Below are 15,639 nucleotides of genomic sequence, written 5' to 3' on the forward strand. Positions count from 1 at the left end.
GTTCAAGAACCAGGAAACATTTTAGCAAAAAAAGGGCAAAAAAGAATAGGTTCAGCAACTAGTTGGGAACGTGGCAAAAATATTACCGTAATTTGCGCCATGAGCGCTGTTGGATCATATGTGCCACCTTTCTTTTTGTTTCCAAGAAAACGATTGTCACATTACATGCTAAAGGCGGGCCCGCTGATGCAGAATATCAGGTCACATTCAATGGCTGGACCAACGATGAGATGTTTCTGTTATGGCTGAAGCATTTTGTTAAATTCACAAAACCGAGTCAAGATCAACCAGTTCTGCTAGTGCTAGACAATCATTCTAGTCACGCAACACTTGGAGCCTATAATTATTGTAGGAACAATCATATAACTATGCTTTCACTACCGCCGCATTCATCTCACCGAATGCAGCCGTTGGACGTCACGTTCTTTGGACCCCTGAAAAAGGCCTATTATAAGGAATGTGATCTATACATGAGATCAAATAATTTATCCCAGATAACACCTTATGATGTTGCAAGTATTTTTGATAAAGCATACATTAGAGTTGCCTCAATAGACAAAGCAATATCAGGTTTTAGATGTACTGGCATTTTTCCGATTCAGCCAAATATTTTTACTGACACAGATTTTATGTACGATTGTCAGCCACCAGTTTGCGTAGATGTACAAGATAATCTTGAGGATAACACGGATATAAACATCCCCACTCATATGACTCACTCACGAAGTCCCCCAAATAAGACATTACCAGAAGCCGTGCCTGATTTGCCTTAACCCGGATGTTCAAGTTGGGATGATGAAACTACAGACAGAAGTCTAAACACTTCATCAATTTCTGATATTATTTCAATGATTTCCTCCGACCCAGAAATGCCAAAGAACCTAAAAAAAATTCAAGACAAAAACAACATTCAATAATTTTAACTGAAACCCCAATAAAAATATTTTTGAAGAAAAACAACAGAAAAGACAAGAACGAGAAGAAAAGGAAAATATCAAACAATTGGTAAAAAGAGCAAACAAAAAATGATAAAACCTCTAAAGAAAAATCAAAAAACGGCAAGTTTTCGCATCATCACCAGAAAATTAAAATATTCAAACGCCAAGTGAGAAAATCTGCATCAGAAATGAATTAAAAACACAGCAGAAGCCGAAAAAGTCCAAACGCAAAGTGAAAAAGACGTTTTCCGAAGAATCATCAAATTCGGAAAGTGAAACAGGATTGTGTGATGACGAAGAATTTGATGATCTTGATGATGACGGAATTCGATGTATTATTTGTGATGATATTGGAAAAAATAAATTGTGGTATCGGTGCACTAGTTGTGGAATTTGGGAACATTCTGATTGTTCAGGTGTAGAGAGTCCTGAAGGATATATTTGTGACTTTTGCTTGGACAGGTAGAACTAGAGTTTTTTGTTTCTATTTTTGTTCTTATTTTTGTTTTTACCATATTACTCATATTAAGTTTATTATATGGCTTTTCTTAGAAATTATTCTTACTTTAATGCATTTTTCAATTTTTTATTTATAAATTCTATTATAATTAGTGCATTCAAAATTTTGATCACTTTACCATGCACGACCATGGCAGAAGATCGCCTTAATGGTCTGACCATGATGAGTGTACACAGAGCTATAACAAATAAAAAACTAAATAATTATAATGATAAAGTGGTTGAAAGTTTTGCAAAAAATCCCCGCAGGCGTTCATATTTTTTATCCTCCATAATATTGCCCCATATTGCCCTCCTCAGTCATAAGCTGGCGACGTCCTTGAGTAGAAAGCCAAAACCTTCCCCCCCCCCCCGTTCCAAAAAGATGAAAATTACTCATTTACATATATTCAAACAAAGATATCATATTAGAGCATTAGACCATTTTTATAAAACAAATAGTTATTTATGTATCAAGGGAATTAGAAGGGCCTTAATTACCGATGGCAAAGTTTGCGTCCCGAGGGCCTCTGGCCCGAGGGACAGCAATTGCCTGAGGTTATTAAGGCTCATTAATTCCCGTGGTACATAGATAATTTTATTTCTGACCGATTTCAATAAAATTTTGTTCATTTTTGAAACGGAAAAATGTACCAATTCATTACCTTCCCGGTATATTTGAATCAGGTACCGTTGATTATAGTAGAGTTTTCTTGTTGCTAGGTTGTTGCTATGTTACTTGTTTATAAACAGAACTTTGTTATCAAGTTGTGTTTGCGGTGAAAACGTGTTTTCTACCTTAAATATAATGGAGGATATTTTGAAAAAAGCTGAACAAGCAAGAGAATCATTAATTCCATCGAAAAGTGAAGCCGTATACCAAAAAGAATACAAGATATATCTGGACTGGCTGACACGGAAAAATGTTATGCCAAAAGATGTCACTGAAACTGTATTTCTGGCATATTTTCAAGAACTGGTAAGGAATTTTCTATGTTTTTCGGTAGATTTGGTAGTAATTGTGTTTATTCGTTTCAGTCAGAAACGTATAGTCCGAATTCTTTATGGACTAAATGGTCAATGCTAAAATCGATGGTGACTATACATGAGAAACGAGATATCACCAAGTTCAATGAACTACAGGCTTTTTTGAAACGGAAGAGTAAGAGTTATAAGCCGAAAAAGTCTGCTGTTTTATCTCCTAAAGATGTTATCAGATTCCCAAAGGACGCTCCTAATGATATTCATTTATTGCATAAGGTAATTTTTTTCTTATTTTTTTTTTGTGTGTATTTATTTCCTTTTTTTTTGTTATAGGTTGTTTTGATTAGGGGTTATTTTGGAGGATGCAGAAGTCAGGAACTTTTGAATATGAAGATATCGGATACAGAGGACCGGGATTCCGTTATGGTAGTGAACGTACCGGAAAGTAAAACTGGTGTATCGAAGAAATTTACAGTTGTGGATGAAAAAGAGTTCTCCGCTTTGCCTTTATTAAGACTTTATATGTCTTTGCGTCCTAAAGGTATTGAACGATTTTTTTTTGAGCTTCCGACAAAATAAATGTACATCTCAGCCAATTGGAAAAAACATGTTTGGGAAAATCCCCAGCAAAATCGCAAAGTATTTAGGATTGCCAAACTCATCTTCCTATACGGGACATTGCCTTCGTCGCACTTCTGCTACTGCTCTAGCCAATGCAGGAGCAACTATGACTAACTTAAAAAGACACGGAGGTTGGAAAAGTTCCACGGTGGCGGATGGGTATTTGGAGGATAGCATCGAATTGAGAAATAAAACGGCGCGTATGTTGTCTACTTTGTCATCAGAAGAGGCAGGTACCTCGACTGTAGTGAACAGAAGCTCCAGCCATACAAAAGAAGAAATTGTTTCCAGTGGCGGAAGTAATTTTCAGGGAACATTTCAAAATTGTACATTTATTATTTGTAATGACGTGAATAAATAAAATATGGTTCAGTTTTCATTTCTATTTATTTTTACTTGTGGAAGGTAGAGGGAATTATAAAATCTATAATGTCCCAAGGGAGTTATGACCCTCTTTATTGATAGCGTAACTATGACGATATAAGCTTATAATATCCCGGTCAGAAATAAATATAAAAATTCACAATTCAACTAGCTATGTGTGATAATACTGTCTTACATCATTTATACTGGTGGTGTGAGAAAAAAAGTGTGTTTGGTGTAAGTTGGTTGGGAAATTGTCGAATGAGATGGTGGAGGGTATAATAAAAGCAGTATTTAGTATGATAAATGAGATCAAAACTTCGGACCCGAAATTTTTCTAGTATCAGATTAGTTCGAAAAAGAACGAGGCACTACAAAAATTGCGCACACCAAAATACAACTTACTTTTCTTACGGCTGTTACAGCAAAACATAACAAGAACCCGTGTCAAAGTACTGAACATGTCATTTCTATTACTGAAACGATCACCGAACTCATGTAATTTCAAAGCAGCGTACTAAAAGTGAGGGTGCCTAGCACTGTTTTATTACTCTTCAATGAGAAAAGAGAGATAACATTAGTGCGCGCTTCAAATTATTATGGAGATATCTGAAATATAAGCCCTTCAGATAGATAAACACAATAACACACACGTATATTGCTTTATTGCTTTGGGGAAGTCGTCAATAGAAACACAGAATGAGAAGTTTCGAAGAAAAAACTCACAATAGTCTGTTTCCAAAACTAATAGTGAAGAGTAATACATACTCAATATTAATGCAAAAGTCTGAGTGGTCAAAAAATTTTGTGATTTCGTTATAAATTGCTACAGCTGGTATGGGCGAGTTTTCAATACTTTACCGTGTCCACCCTATTTTAGTATCGTAAACAAAGGATTTTAGAGACGTCCTGGTTGTTTTCTAACTGCATAAGCGTTTGGATATTTGATAAAACATTCTAGATGAAACTAATAGCTTTGTTTATTCATTTATTGATATTGTTATACCATTTCAACCCAATATATCTACATGATCAAATGGATATGTTCATTTGAGAATATATTAGGTACAGGCTAAAATAATGGCGTATTATCATCAGATAAATCCGATGCATCTTCTTGGAATATTATGATTGGAAGTTCTACAATTTCTTCAACTCAAAGGTCTGAATTCAACGTGTCGTCCACTTCTATTGAAACATGTTGAATTTTCTCCATTTTACGGAGTCGATACATCAAGCATCAGCCGGTTCAACTTAACTCTCGATATATTCAATCCTACCTATCATTTTGTCTCTTATCAGTAGCAAATAACTATAAACCAGTCGCTTTGCAATCAATTATATCAAAAATCATGGAGCATTCTAAGACATCGGCTGCACATCTTCATCGGCAGCAGGAGGATCTAGAAGTGATTTAGAATTGGGGTGAACGTAACCAGGTTCAATTCAATGCCACAAAAACCCAGGCATCGGTTTTCTCCAGAGAGATAAATGTCTCCGAACTGGATAAAATAATGTCAGGACAGACAATTCCGCTTTCTGCTTCGATTAGTTTGTTGGGGGTTAGAATGGACACCGATATGTTTTGGCACAATTATGATAATAATAATACACTGCGTTTGCTCAGGGCACATGATTATCGGGCCAATGATCACTTACCCCACGGTGTGGGGAGTGGTCATTGGTTGATAATGCTGGCGCGCCCTCCCGCATGTATCGGGGCTTCGGGGGATAGGGCCTGACCAGCGCACACTACTGTGAAAATAATAATAATTCATTAAACCACTGTGGTATAATATATACATATGGTACGTCAATTAAATCAATCCATTTACCCTCAGTACATAGTTGAAATGAAGTAGAAAAAAAATTGTGAACTTATAAAACAATATGTAGTGAAAACACAAAAGAATAAAAATATGAACATTCTGGAAAAAGCAATTGTCAGTAAGATATATCTTATATTATAATAATAAAATTAATAGTAATTTATTTTCGTCACTGGGTACAATATGTACCGAATGTACAATATGTGTACATATGGCAGGTTAATTAAAAACAAAAAGCATACTGTAATACTAATAGATAACATTTATAACATTCACATTAGACTTATTCAGAAAATAACATTAAATTATCGTTTAGGTATTCCTGGCGACTAAAGTAACACTTTTCAATGAGCAAGGATTTAACACGGTTATAGAACACATTTCCGAATTTCAGAGTTTTAATCGAAGTTGGCAGTTTATTATACAGGATGATCCCGTTATATAGGGGTGATTTTTGGAATTTTGCTGTCCTGTGGAGGGGTATTCTCAATTGATCAGCATGACGTTTATAAAAATTGTGAGAGGATCCATTAGTTGTGAGAGTTGTAAGATTTTTTCTAATGAAGACTACACATTTAAAATTATACAGTGCTGGGACAGACAGCAATTTAATTCTTATGAACACTGGTTTACAACTTTCACGATATTCCATGTCAAAAATTAGTCTCAGAATACGTTTCTGTCCTATAAACACCCTGTTGAAATCCGAACCGCACCCCCAAGACAAGATGTTCAAAGAAATATGTGAAAAAGCCATTGCATAATAGATGCTAATCAGACTTTTCTGAGCTACAAAGTTTTCATCTGCTTTATTTCAAAAAATGCTTTATTGAGTTTCTTGCAGACACCATCAATATGAGAGTTCCAATTCAAGGCTTCATCCACAATTGTGCCTAAAAATTTTACTTCTTGTGACATATTTATTTCATCAATAGAGACCACTGCATCTTGAGTATTATTATGTGTGAGTATATTATGTGCTGGAATTGCAAAGACTGCTTCTCAAAAGCTCGTTTGCGTTTCCTCGAAGCGAATTCAAAAAAGGAATTCATAGGATTCTACTGAATATAGAACCTTATATTATTGCTAAATACCTCTGCCATACTGTCTGACATAATCTATCTTGCTGGTGACGTTACTTCTGTTTTTGTATCTTTTTGCGATTATTATTATCAGAAATACGCGACGGACTGAGACTGCTAATCCTTTTGAAGTTCAACTCAGTATACCTCGAACTTCACTATTAGAAGTATGTCATTTGGGGAACTTTGTTTATGTGGAATACACTTTCTGAGAACATTTTTCCAAATGAATTTAATCTCCAGCGATTCAAATCCAACGTGAATCGCTACTTTAGCACAGGCACCGGTCTTAGAGTGCCTCCAGGGTTCACCTGTAGTGATTGTGTTTCGTCCTGAAAAAAAACCGTGGACCACCTTCTGATATATCTTCTACGGCAACCATGGTAGTGTAGAGGAGCAATTACGGTTGACAGGAAGATATTCAGGTTTTCCAATGTTCGAGGTGTAAGGTTCCCAATTCAGCAACCGCAACAACCTTTACAGTTGATGTCATCTGTTAGTGACTTTTACCTGAGGAATCATCAGATCCAGGCATGCAGGGGCTTTTTTCCCCTTTAGTAGAGGTGAATCATCGTTTGACCTTTCCCTGACGTGCTTGAGCAGAACTTGTTTCCCCTTCGAATACAGATTATGTTTCTTCTGCTCAAAAATTTGATACAAGGCAGATTCAGATATTTGTTCAACATTCCTTTGTAGCCATAGAAAGACGCGAGTCAATGAATGTTGTTCCATCTCAAAATCTTGCTACCAAAATTATGATTTTTTCAAGTGAATTGTAAAATTTAAATTTTCAGTATTCAGCCTAGAGTTGCCAGCTCTGCCAGTTTTATTTTTGGTATTTTCAACTAATCTTGTTCAAGTTATTTAGTTTTTCATCATTCTCAAGGGTATCCCAATCGGGGTTTTCCAGTTGGTCTTCTAATATATGGGTCTTTTCTAATCCACTCATCCTCATAAAAATTCAATTTTCACGAATTTACCCAAGCAACCCGTATATTTAAGCCTATTTCCTTATGTATTTTGGGAGATACAAATAGCTAGATTTTCAATTCCTTTATTGTTCCTTATGTCCCTTATCGCTATTATTGCCTTTCTATCCCTACAATAACGAATCTGATCCCTCTCTCTATCTAGGTGAAATATTATATTTGTAAAATCATTCATTACTTTTTGAACGTTGTAACAGTACAGTCAGAATAAATCTTGTCTTGTCAACAGTATATCTTGCCTATCTTTTCACAAGAGTTGATATAATTTTTGTGTGTATTAAGTTTTCATACTCACGATAAAATAGTCGTGGGTCGAAACAAATGTTGTGTACACCGATTCCTTGACAACATCCGATAAAAAAATAAATTATACAAAAAGGATATACACACCTACCTGATGGATTTTCATGACATCTTATGCAATTGATGTTTTCGAATGCAACTATCGTCACTTCTGGTGTCTCATTTTCAGTTTTATCATGCGTGATGTAGAAAAAAAGGGAAATTTTCAAATTTACCACATGCCTTTTCCATTCGAAGATACTAAAGAATATTTTTTCTGATTCTATCTCTGTCAAAAATTATGTGAGACAAGCAAAAAAATCTTGCCTTTCAACATAGTATTTATTCAAAGTAGAACTTTTGATAATTGAATAAAATGCTTCATGTATTGATACTAAGAAGTAACTTCAAACTGTGAAGCAATGTGACATAAGATAACAATCCAGACAAAGAAAAATTTCAAAAAAATGTGTATGAAATTTTCATGACAAACTTCAAAATAGAAAATTTGAAATGAAATCCAGATATTTCAAAAAGTCATTGTACTATTTCAGATTTACAACAAAACATTTCAGCGTATCTATATTTTTGTTAGGCAGATTCACAACAAAATTTTGCAGTTTATCTACATTTTTGCCATCGCATTTCAGTAGATAAATTAGTTTAATGTTGTAGATTCATGAATTGAATGAAAATATTAATTTGTGTTCTTTCCGAGAAGTCAAAATGCTGGTATGACCCCAACATTCAAAACGTTTGTCAAGGTTGATTGAATTCAAGTTGAAACATGCGATAATGAAAATGATAGTGATATAATGTGATTATTACACGCAAACTGATCACGATGACGAAATGGGACAATCTAGATTAACATTTCAATATTGTTGACAGGGGCAGAGCTGAAATAAAAAACGTAACTCTTTTGCTGTTTATGATTTTATATGTATCAAATGTTAGTAAAATGTATTTGGTAGAGAAATCAAATCGGATACATTTTTTATGATGCACTGTTTGGAACCTTTGGTGTAGTTATGAATATTACTGGAGTTTTTTCCCAACACCAAATCGTTATTTTTAACACCTCGACACGTGTTTCGATCATCAAGTGATCATCTTCAAAGAGGAAGATTAAAACTAGAAACTAATGCGAGCTAACCCTATTTATGCTATATAGGTAACCCATATAAGTAAACCATCCAGGCGTACCAAACATACAGGTATACCAAGCTAAATTAATTTTACAATTTTGCCTTATCTATTGTTTTACAATATATGTTTATATAAAACAATTTTCAGCTATATGAAAATTAATTTCACAATATTGCCTATCCAAATTTATTTTTGCAATGTGTCCTTATGTAGTTATCAGTAAACCCAACAACATTATTTTATTTTATTTTAACAAGCTATATAGTATCCTCTTTGGTATAGGTCCGTCATCGTTATTCATAATATTATTGTGTTTACTTATTTCTACACTCTCATAGGCATCTAGTTGCCTGTTGTTGTTAACTTGTCTAACTAATCTTAATGAACTGAAGTCTATGGAATGGTTTTGTTTCAAAATATGATGGGCGATTGCTGATTTTTCAGGTCTTCCATATTTTAAGTGTGCTATGGGTTCCTTATATCTTACTTTATTAAATCTTTTTGTCTGTTCATAATATTTTGCATCGCAGTCCTTACATTCAACTTCGTAAATTCCAGACTTTTCCGTGATAGGTTCACAAAAGAAAGACGAGAATATTTTCAATTGAGTTCTTAGATACGGTATCAGAATAAAACTATGACGAGAGAAATAATAACGAAACTAGGCCCTGGAATTTATTCCTTTATGAGAAATATTGTTCAGCCTGTATCTAACGGAAAAAATATCAGTTTTGCCAATGAATCTTTTCTTTTTAAAATTTCTAGGCCACCAAATGTCAATATCTCACGAATATATGGAACAGTAGATATATAAAAAAACAAGTATTTCTAGTGAGATAGTATCTCGAATCGAAGCATTTTCTGAAGTGTTAGTAATCACACGTTAAAAGGTAAGACTTCATTAGTTATTAGCTCGCACAAGTTTCTCAACTTCTGAAAGTTGTCGTTCGTATGGGGGCGACAGCTAATTGACGGAAAAACAGATTTTCAAACAGACAGATATGTAATACTATGTCAACAAAAGGCTTCTTAATCAGTCTATTTCAGCAAAACTCTGAAAACTGGATTCGTTTCGCGATGAAGCGTGCATAGAGCATTTGTTCTGCTCTTTCATCATATTCCAAATAGAGTCATATAATGAGTGTTTCAGGTGTTCAGTGTGTATTAGGTAAAGTGATGCCAATGACATGTCTTGGTGCCATGAAATCATTTGCTGCGCCTTTTTTGCGAAAGAGTCAGCACTTTCATTGCATTTCAGGCTGATGTGGCCAGGAATATGAACAAGAGACGAGTCGTTGAATCTTCCAATTGAGGGCTTTTCGCAGTTCACTGTCAACTTGAACGTTGCTAGATGAGAGATGCTTTCCGAAGCCGCTTGGCTGTCTGACAATATTTTTAATAGTTTATGTTAGAGGTTGGCTCCTGTCTATACACAAATCAAAGGTGAGAATTCTCGATTGAAAATCGGTTATATAATAATAGTAATATTAATTGTTTTATTGATGGGTAAGAAAAAAAAATACAATGTATGGAATACAATATATATAATCCACCCACGTACCTATCAAAAGGCAGAATTCAATTTCTGATCTTGTCACGAATGACTCAATCAGAAGTTGCTCTTCCATTCAACCTAGAAAAAAAAATTAAAATAAATAAAAAATACATGCACAACATACGTAAATTCTAGATATATATCAGTGTCAAATGCACCAGAATCATTTCTGTTAGTACTAACAACAATAAAAAACTAATGAAAATCAAACTGTATGAAATGCTCATTTACATCAAAATTATTTTATTGACAGGAGTTGAGGCAATTTGTGTTCCAGTAAGTAAATTTCGAGTTTATTTCTATAATCTAGCGCGGAAAGTGATTTTAGTGAATTGGGAATTCGATTATAAAGTCAGGCCATATTATGAGAAAAGGAAATAAAGTAGTTCTGTGGAGTTGTTCTGTGGCGGGGTGTAGTTAGTTGATTTCTGAATCACCGATTCAAATTATGGATGTCTGTTCTATATTTTATTTTGTCGTGAAGATAACTGATTATTTTTGTTATTATAATCTAATGGTAGGTGATACAAGCATGAAATATGCATCGATCTTCCATTTTCAGACATCCCAGTCTCAGATGAGACACGTGTTGTCCCCTCCTAGTTCCTGTAATGAGTCTGATGCATGCATTTTGTAACGTCTGTATTCTTTTGTCATCAGATAACGCTCGGCCATACACTATATCTGCATAGTTGGCGTGAGAGAGAACTAGGGCATCGCATAATAATTTCTTACATTTTTGATTCAATGACTGCCTATTTGAGCATATTGATTTGAAATTACTATAGCCAAGTTTTATAATTTGGGAGTCATGAGAGTTGAACTCAAGGGATTGGTCAATCATGAGATGATATCGATATTTCCCTCACATCCTTTCCTCATCGCTGTTCGACCAAATAGCATTACTACTCTTTTGGAGGGATTGCTTCTCAGGCAGTACTTCTTTGAGGTTGTGAGTGAGGATTTTGAATCTGCATTTATTTGCTCACACGCCAATTTCCACACACTTTGGAAATTGGGATGTGTAGATTACGAACAGCGTAGGACCGAGAATTGAACCTTGAGGTATACCTGCAGATATATTCACGAAACTTGACATAGTTTCATCTGAAGTTACGCATTGAGACCTTCCTGATTAACGGAATTCAAATAGCTATTGATCAGAGTAGTAAAAGAGTATGAGAAACCTATATAGTTCAGCAGAGCAATCAGAAGGCGGTGAATTATTTTGTCGAATGCTTTAGAATAATCTATTAAAACAAGATGTGTTGATTCATTATCATCTGTTGATGTATAAATGTCATCAACTACTTTCAGTAGGGCAGTCGTGCAGCTATGATTGGGTCTGAAGTCCGATTGAGACACTGGTAAAATGTTTTGTTTCTAAATATAATTGCAAATCTGTTTTTTAATGATTTTTTCAAAAATTTTAGAAAAGGCACACAATATACTGATTGGCCTAAGGTCATTAAAGTTTTGGGGATGGTTGACTTTGGCTAGAGGAATTACCTGGGATAGTTTTCATGATTTGGGAAAATCATTGTTATTTATACATTCATTGAAGATATATGTAATATATGGTGATATATGAGGACAAGAATGCAAAAGCATTCCTATACAAATGCCGTCAAAACAGCGTTCGATTTCACTAAGAGCAATACTTCGAAGACCTCTTGGTCTTTTGTTTCACAGAAAAAAAAATTCGAGTTCGCATACATTTTATTATGGGTAAAAAACGACAGAAGTTCATCGTCGGGTAATTCAGTAGTTTTTCTATTGTTACAAAAAAACTCGTTAATTTCGAGAGCTTTTCTGAGGTGGCTGGAAATTGAATTTACAGACTTTCTGCTATAGAGCCCTAGATCAGAAAGTTCCTTCCAAAGGTTATTTTTATTATTGCGAAGCCTGAACTCCAAATAAGCTTCTTTTGTGAGGTTGGTGGTACGATTAGTGAGATTCCTTATTTGTTTATAATAATCCCAGTGTACTATAGGGCCACTTTTTCTAAATCTAGTCAAAGCCTTATTATGAAGCTTCATCAATAATTTCAAATTATCTATCAACCACGATGCTTTTTTTAGTGATTCGTACAGATTTCAGAGGTGCGTTCCATTCAAAGTCAGAGCTGCAAATGTCATATTGAAATGCGTGCTTGTCAAAATATTTGAAGTCTCTAAATGTGTAAAGAATGTCAGTTTTTGTTTTGGAGATAAATCCTATTTTACAAGTGGAAAACTAGTGGTCGGAAAAAGTGGAACAATCTACCGCAGTACAGTCTGTAACTCGTAAACTTTTGAAGCAAATTATGACATCTAATAATTTGCTACTTGTTGAAGAATAGCGAGTTGGTTTCTCAACCACTTGATGCTAGTCAAATGACTTGATGATACCGTCAAGTTCATTTCTCAACTGATTGGCTGGATCTAAACAATCTATAGCTAGGTAGATATTTCGCAACGCCACACACCAATAGCTGCTTTTGAAATTTCCTCTTCCCTGTTAGAACTATATACGCAACTATATAGTACAACTGACTTACCATATATATCCAAGTGTATAAAAAATGATGAATGAATATTATTATCATCATTATTATTTTTTTCACCGTAGTGTGCGCTGGTCAGGCCCTATCCCCCGAAGCCCCGATACATTTGGGAGGGCGCGCCAGCATTATCAACCAATGACCACTCCCCACACCGTGGGGTAAGTGATCATTGGGTCCGAGAATCATGTGCCCTGAGCAAGCGCAGTGAGCCAAGAATGACAGTCTTCTGCATCTGTGCGGCTAAGATTTCTGCCTTAGTGCGGCAAGCCGGTATGATTTTAAGATTCGAGAGTAGAGAGGACATCATTCCACCAAGGACTCCAATAATCAGAACAACTATCTTGACAGAGTGATCTGGATAGAGTCTGCGGAGTTCGAAGAGGAAATCTCGATATTTTATCCGTTTTTCCTCATCTTTTCTGACAATATTCGTCTCTCCAGGAGCTGAAAACTCCTTGACAAATATCGTTTTGCTCTGGTGGTCGAGAAGGGCCACATCAGGCTTATAGTATTAGCTTGTATGAGCCTGAGGGTGGGAAACGAATAGTTCCAATAAATTCGGCACTTCTCGTTCCCCACAACGGATTCAATATCCCCCGGAGCGTAGGGCAACACCGGTGTCTTGTCAATACCGTAAGAGTGCCGTAGATGTTAATATAGCACTCTTAGGGCCGCGTTATGTCGATGGATATAGGCCGAGACCGCATATGCTGGACATGCTAATAGCAAGTGCATTAAGGTCTCGGGCGCCTCGCGGCAGGCCCTGCACCTTGTGTCAGGAACCTCTATACTCATCACGTGGTAGACTGAGGTGTTGAAGACAGCATCCTGGCAAGCCATGATGAACCTCTCAGTTTTCGACTTCAGCCCACTCGACCTGGGAAAAGCGAAGGTCAGGCGCTTTGATAAGCCAAGGTCTCCAATGTTATTGAAGAAGACCCCATGCATTGGCTTATTATTATTATTATTATTATTATTATTATTATTATTATTATTATAAGACATGTCGTAGTTGACAATTGAAGACATCATATTTGAGGTAACTCCAATGATATTGTGACTTTCACTTTCAGTATCAGTCACTATTCTGCTATACTCCACAATGGATTGTTTTATGCAGTTGGCAAAATGCACAATTCTGTCCGTTTAGTTCTATTCTTCAGAGAGATGTGGGAAGGAGAACTGTGTGGCAATTTCCATGCTGCTTATGGTATAGTACTGATGGTCAGGCAAGCCTGTCTCTGAAAACCAGAACACTGATCTCACAACGTGTTTGTTTGGAGCCTAAGCCCCAGGATTATTCACAAATTCTTGGACATATTTCTAGGACGAGTCTGTCTTTGTGTGAAACTTTTTCAAGTGAGCGTTTCAGATGAGTTTTTTATCAAGGATAACACCCAGATATTTCACCTTCGCTGCAAATCCAATAAACTTATCATTTATGGAAAGTGAAGTTGAATCATCACGATTTTTTGAAGATATCACCATCAATATCATATATTGATGTAGATAACTCACATCTGCTCCTCCATTCCCTCCATTCGTTGGATATCTTCAGAATGCATCATTGATGAACGATGCAGATAAGTAACTATTAAAAAAATGAATCTTTCGATATATTTCTATTGAAAATATTTTGTTACGCTACTGATCAACTATCTCATGATCTTTGATGACCTGAATATCCGTTTGTTCAGTTCCTGCTATGCTTTGCGCCAATATGGTGAAATTTAAAGAAAATAACGGGAAATTGACTTGTCTTGACAATGTTTTGAAGCTATGCACCCTCTTGGGGATCAGAACTCCAACCAGAGGTACTTGGGTGTATAGAGTTTTAACAATCACAGGACATGCCGTGTTGGTAGCCGGTGCCATTATTTCGTTTTTTGCTAAATTAAGTCCTGTCTTCGAAACGTATCAAACTGTAATCAAAATACCAGATGAAATTTCAAACGTGTTTTTAACTTTAGCAGTCGCAATGGGGGCCATACAGACAATCATAGTGAATCCTGAAAAGTTGGGGGATGTTCGGAAATCCCTTCTCAAATTTGATGAAACCATTAGTATCAACTACGGTCATCGACAATTGAAAAAAAAGTTTTGGATTGTCTTTTCGGCAGCACTATTGATTTTTCCTGGAATTATAGTTCTTGATAGTTGGGTTTGGCTGGACTACGTTGCAATTAATATCTACAAGTACTACTTCGTGAGGAATATTCAGTACTGCCAAATGACCGCCCTTTTACTGTTGTGGTACTGGCTTGCGACTGAGATCTATCACAGATTCTCAACCCTGAATGGTATTTTAAAAAATATTGATGAGAAACCAGAGAATTCCGCAAACTGCTTCCTGGTTAGAGACATCAGCAAACAGCTGAACTTTATTGATCGTTCTTATGATACTTTGAAGAAAGTCGCGAAATATCATAATTTCCTCTGTGAGATGGTGAATGACGTTAACGAGACGTTTGGTTTATTGTTTTTATTTTTTTTTCTATTCGTTATTGCGTATGTGGTGCAATATACGATCATTATGATTCTGTATACTATACTCAATCAGACGGTGGACGACATTCAATTCGGGGAAAAGTTGGCTTTCGTCACCTACATTTGGATATTTGTGATATCGGTGAGTAAAATATGTAAATGAAGAAAAGAGAGAAATGAAACTTTCTATGTTTTTACCGTTTTTATTTGTAATTAACGATACTGTAGTTTCGTCCTATACGGACCTTTTCATACTTATACAATAAACTAACAATGATTCATTACATTAGCCATCATATACTACCCCTGTAGGTACT

The 15,639-nt window shown here is 35.6% G+C and overlaps 2 protein-coding genes across 3 annotated transcripts in view; one reads left to right on the forward strand and one right to left on the reverse strand.

Annotated features, from left to right (window-relative positions):
• The window catches only part of LOC111511249 (probable 3',5'-cyclic phosphodiesterase pde-5), a 70,106-nt gene extending 66,164 nt beyond the window's left edge, over positions 1-3,942 (reverse strand). For both annotated transcript variants that reach the window (XM_074182638.1, XM_074182634.1), the window contains exon 1: positions 3,810-3,942. In XM_074182638.1, coding sequence (XP_074038739.1) covers positions 3,810-3,867 — 58 coding nt within the window. In that variant the 5' untranslated portion in view covers positions 3,868-3,942. The remainder of the gene's footprint in view (positions 1-3,809) is intronic.
• On the forward strand, positions 1,908-3,420 carry LOC141485607 (uncharacterized). The gene is made up of 3 exons (XM_074182603.1): positions 1,908-2,415; positions 2,475-2,696; positions 2,754-3,420. The coding sequence occupies exons 1-3, from the start codon at positions 2,245-2,247 to the stop codon at positions 2,997-2,999; spliced, it is 639 nt and encodes a 212-aa protein (XP_074038704.1). The 5' UTR covers positions 1,908-2,244; the 3' UTR covers positions 3,000-3,420.
• Positions 3,943-15,639: the final 11,697 nt, after the last annotated feature.

The sequence above is a fragment of the Leptinotarsa decemlineata genome, unplaced genomic scaffold (assembly GCF_025532065.1).
Source record: "Leptinotarsa decemlineata unplaced genomic scaffold, Ldec_3_MD MMD2_P_RNA_scaffold_2, whole genome shotgun sequence".
Classification (NCBI taxonomy): domain Eukaryota; kingdom Metazoa; phylum Arthropoda; class Insecta; order Coleoptera; family Chrysomelidae; genus Leptinotarsa; species Leptinotarsa decemlineata.

Excerpts from the sequence above, each read along its gene's own strand:
- LOC141485607 (XM_074182603.1), top strand. The coding sequence starts at position 2,245 with ATGGAGGATATTTTGAAAAAAGCTGAACAAGCAAGAGAATCATTAATT. Across the intron at positions 2,416-2,474 it reads TGGCATATTTTCAAGAACTG|TCAGAAACGTATAGTCCGAA; the intron begins GTAAGGAATTTT and ends TATTCGTTTCAG. Across the intron at positions 2,697-2,753 it reads ATATTCATTTATTGCATAAG|GTTGTTTTGATTAGGGGTTA; the intron begins GTAATTTTTTTC and ends TTTTTGTTATAG.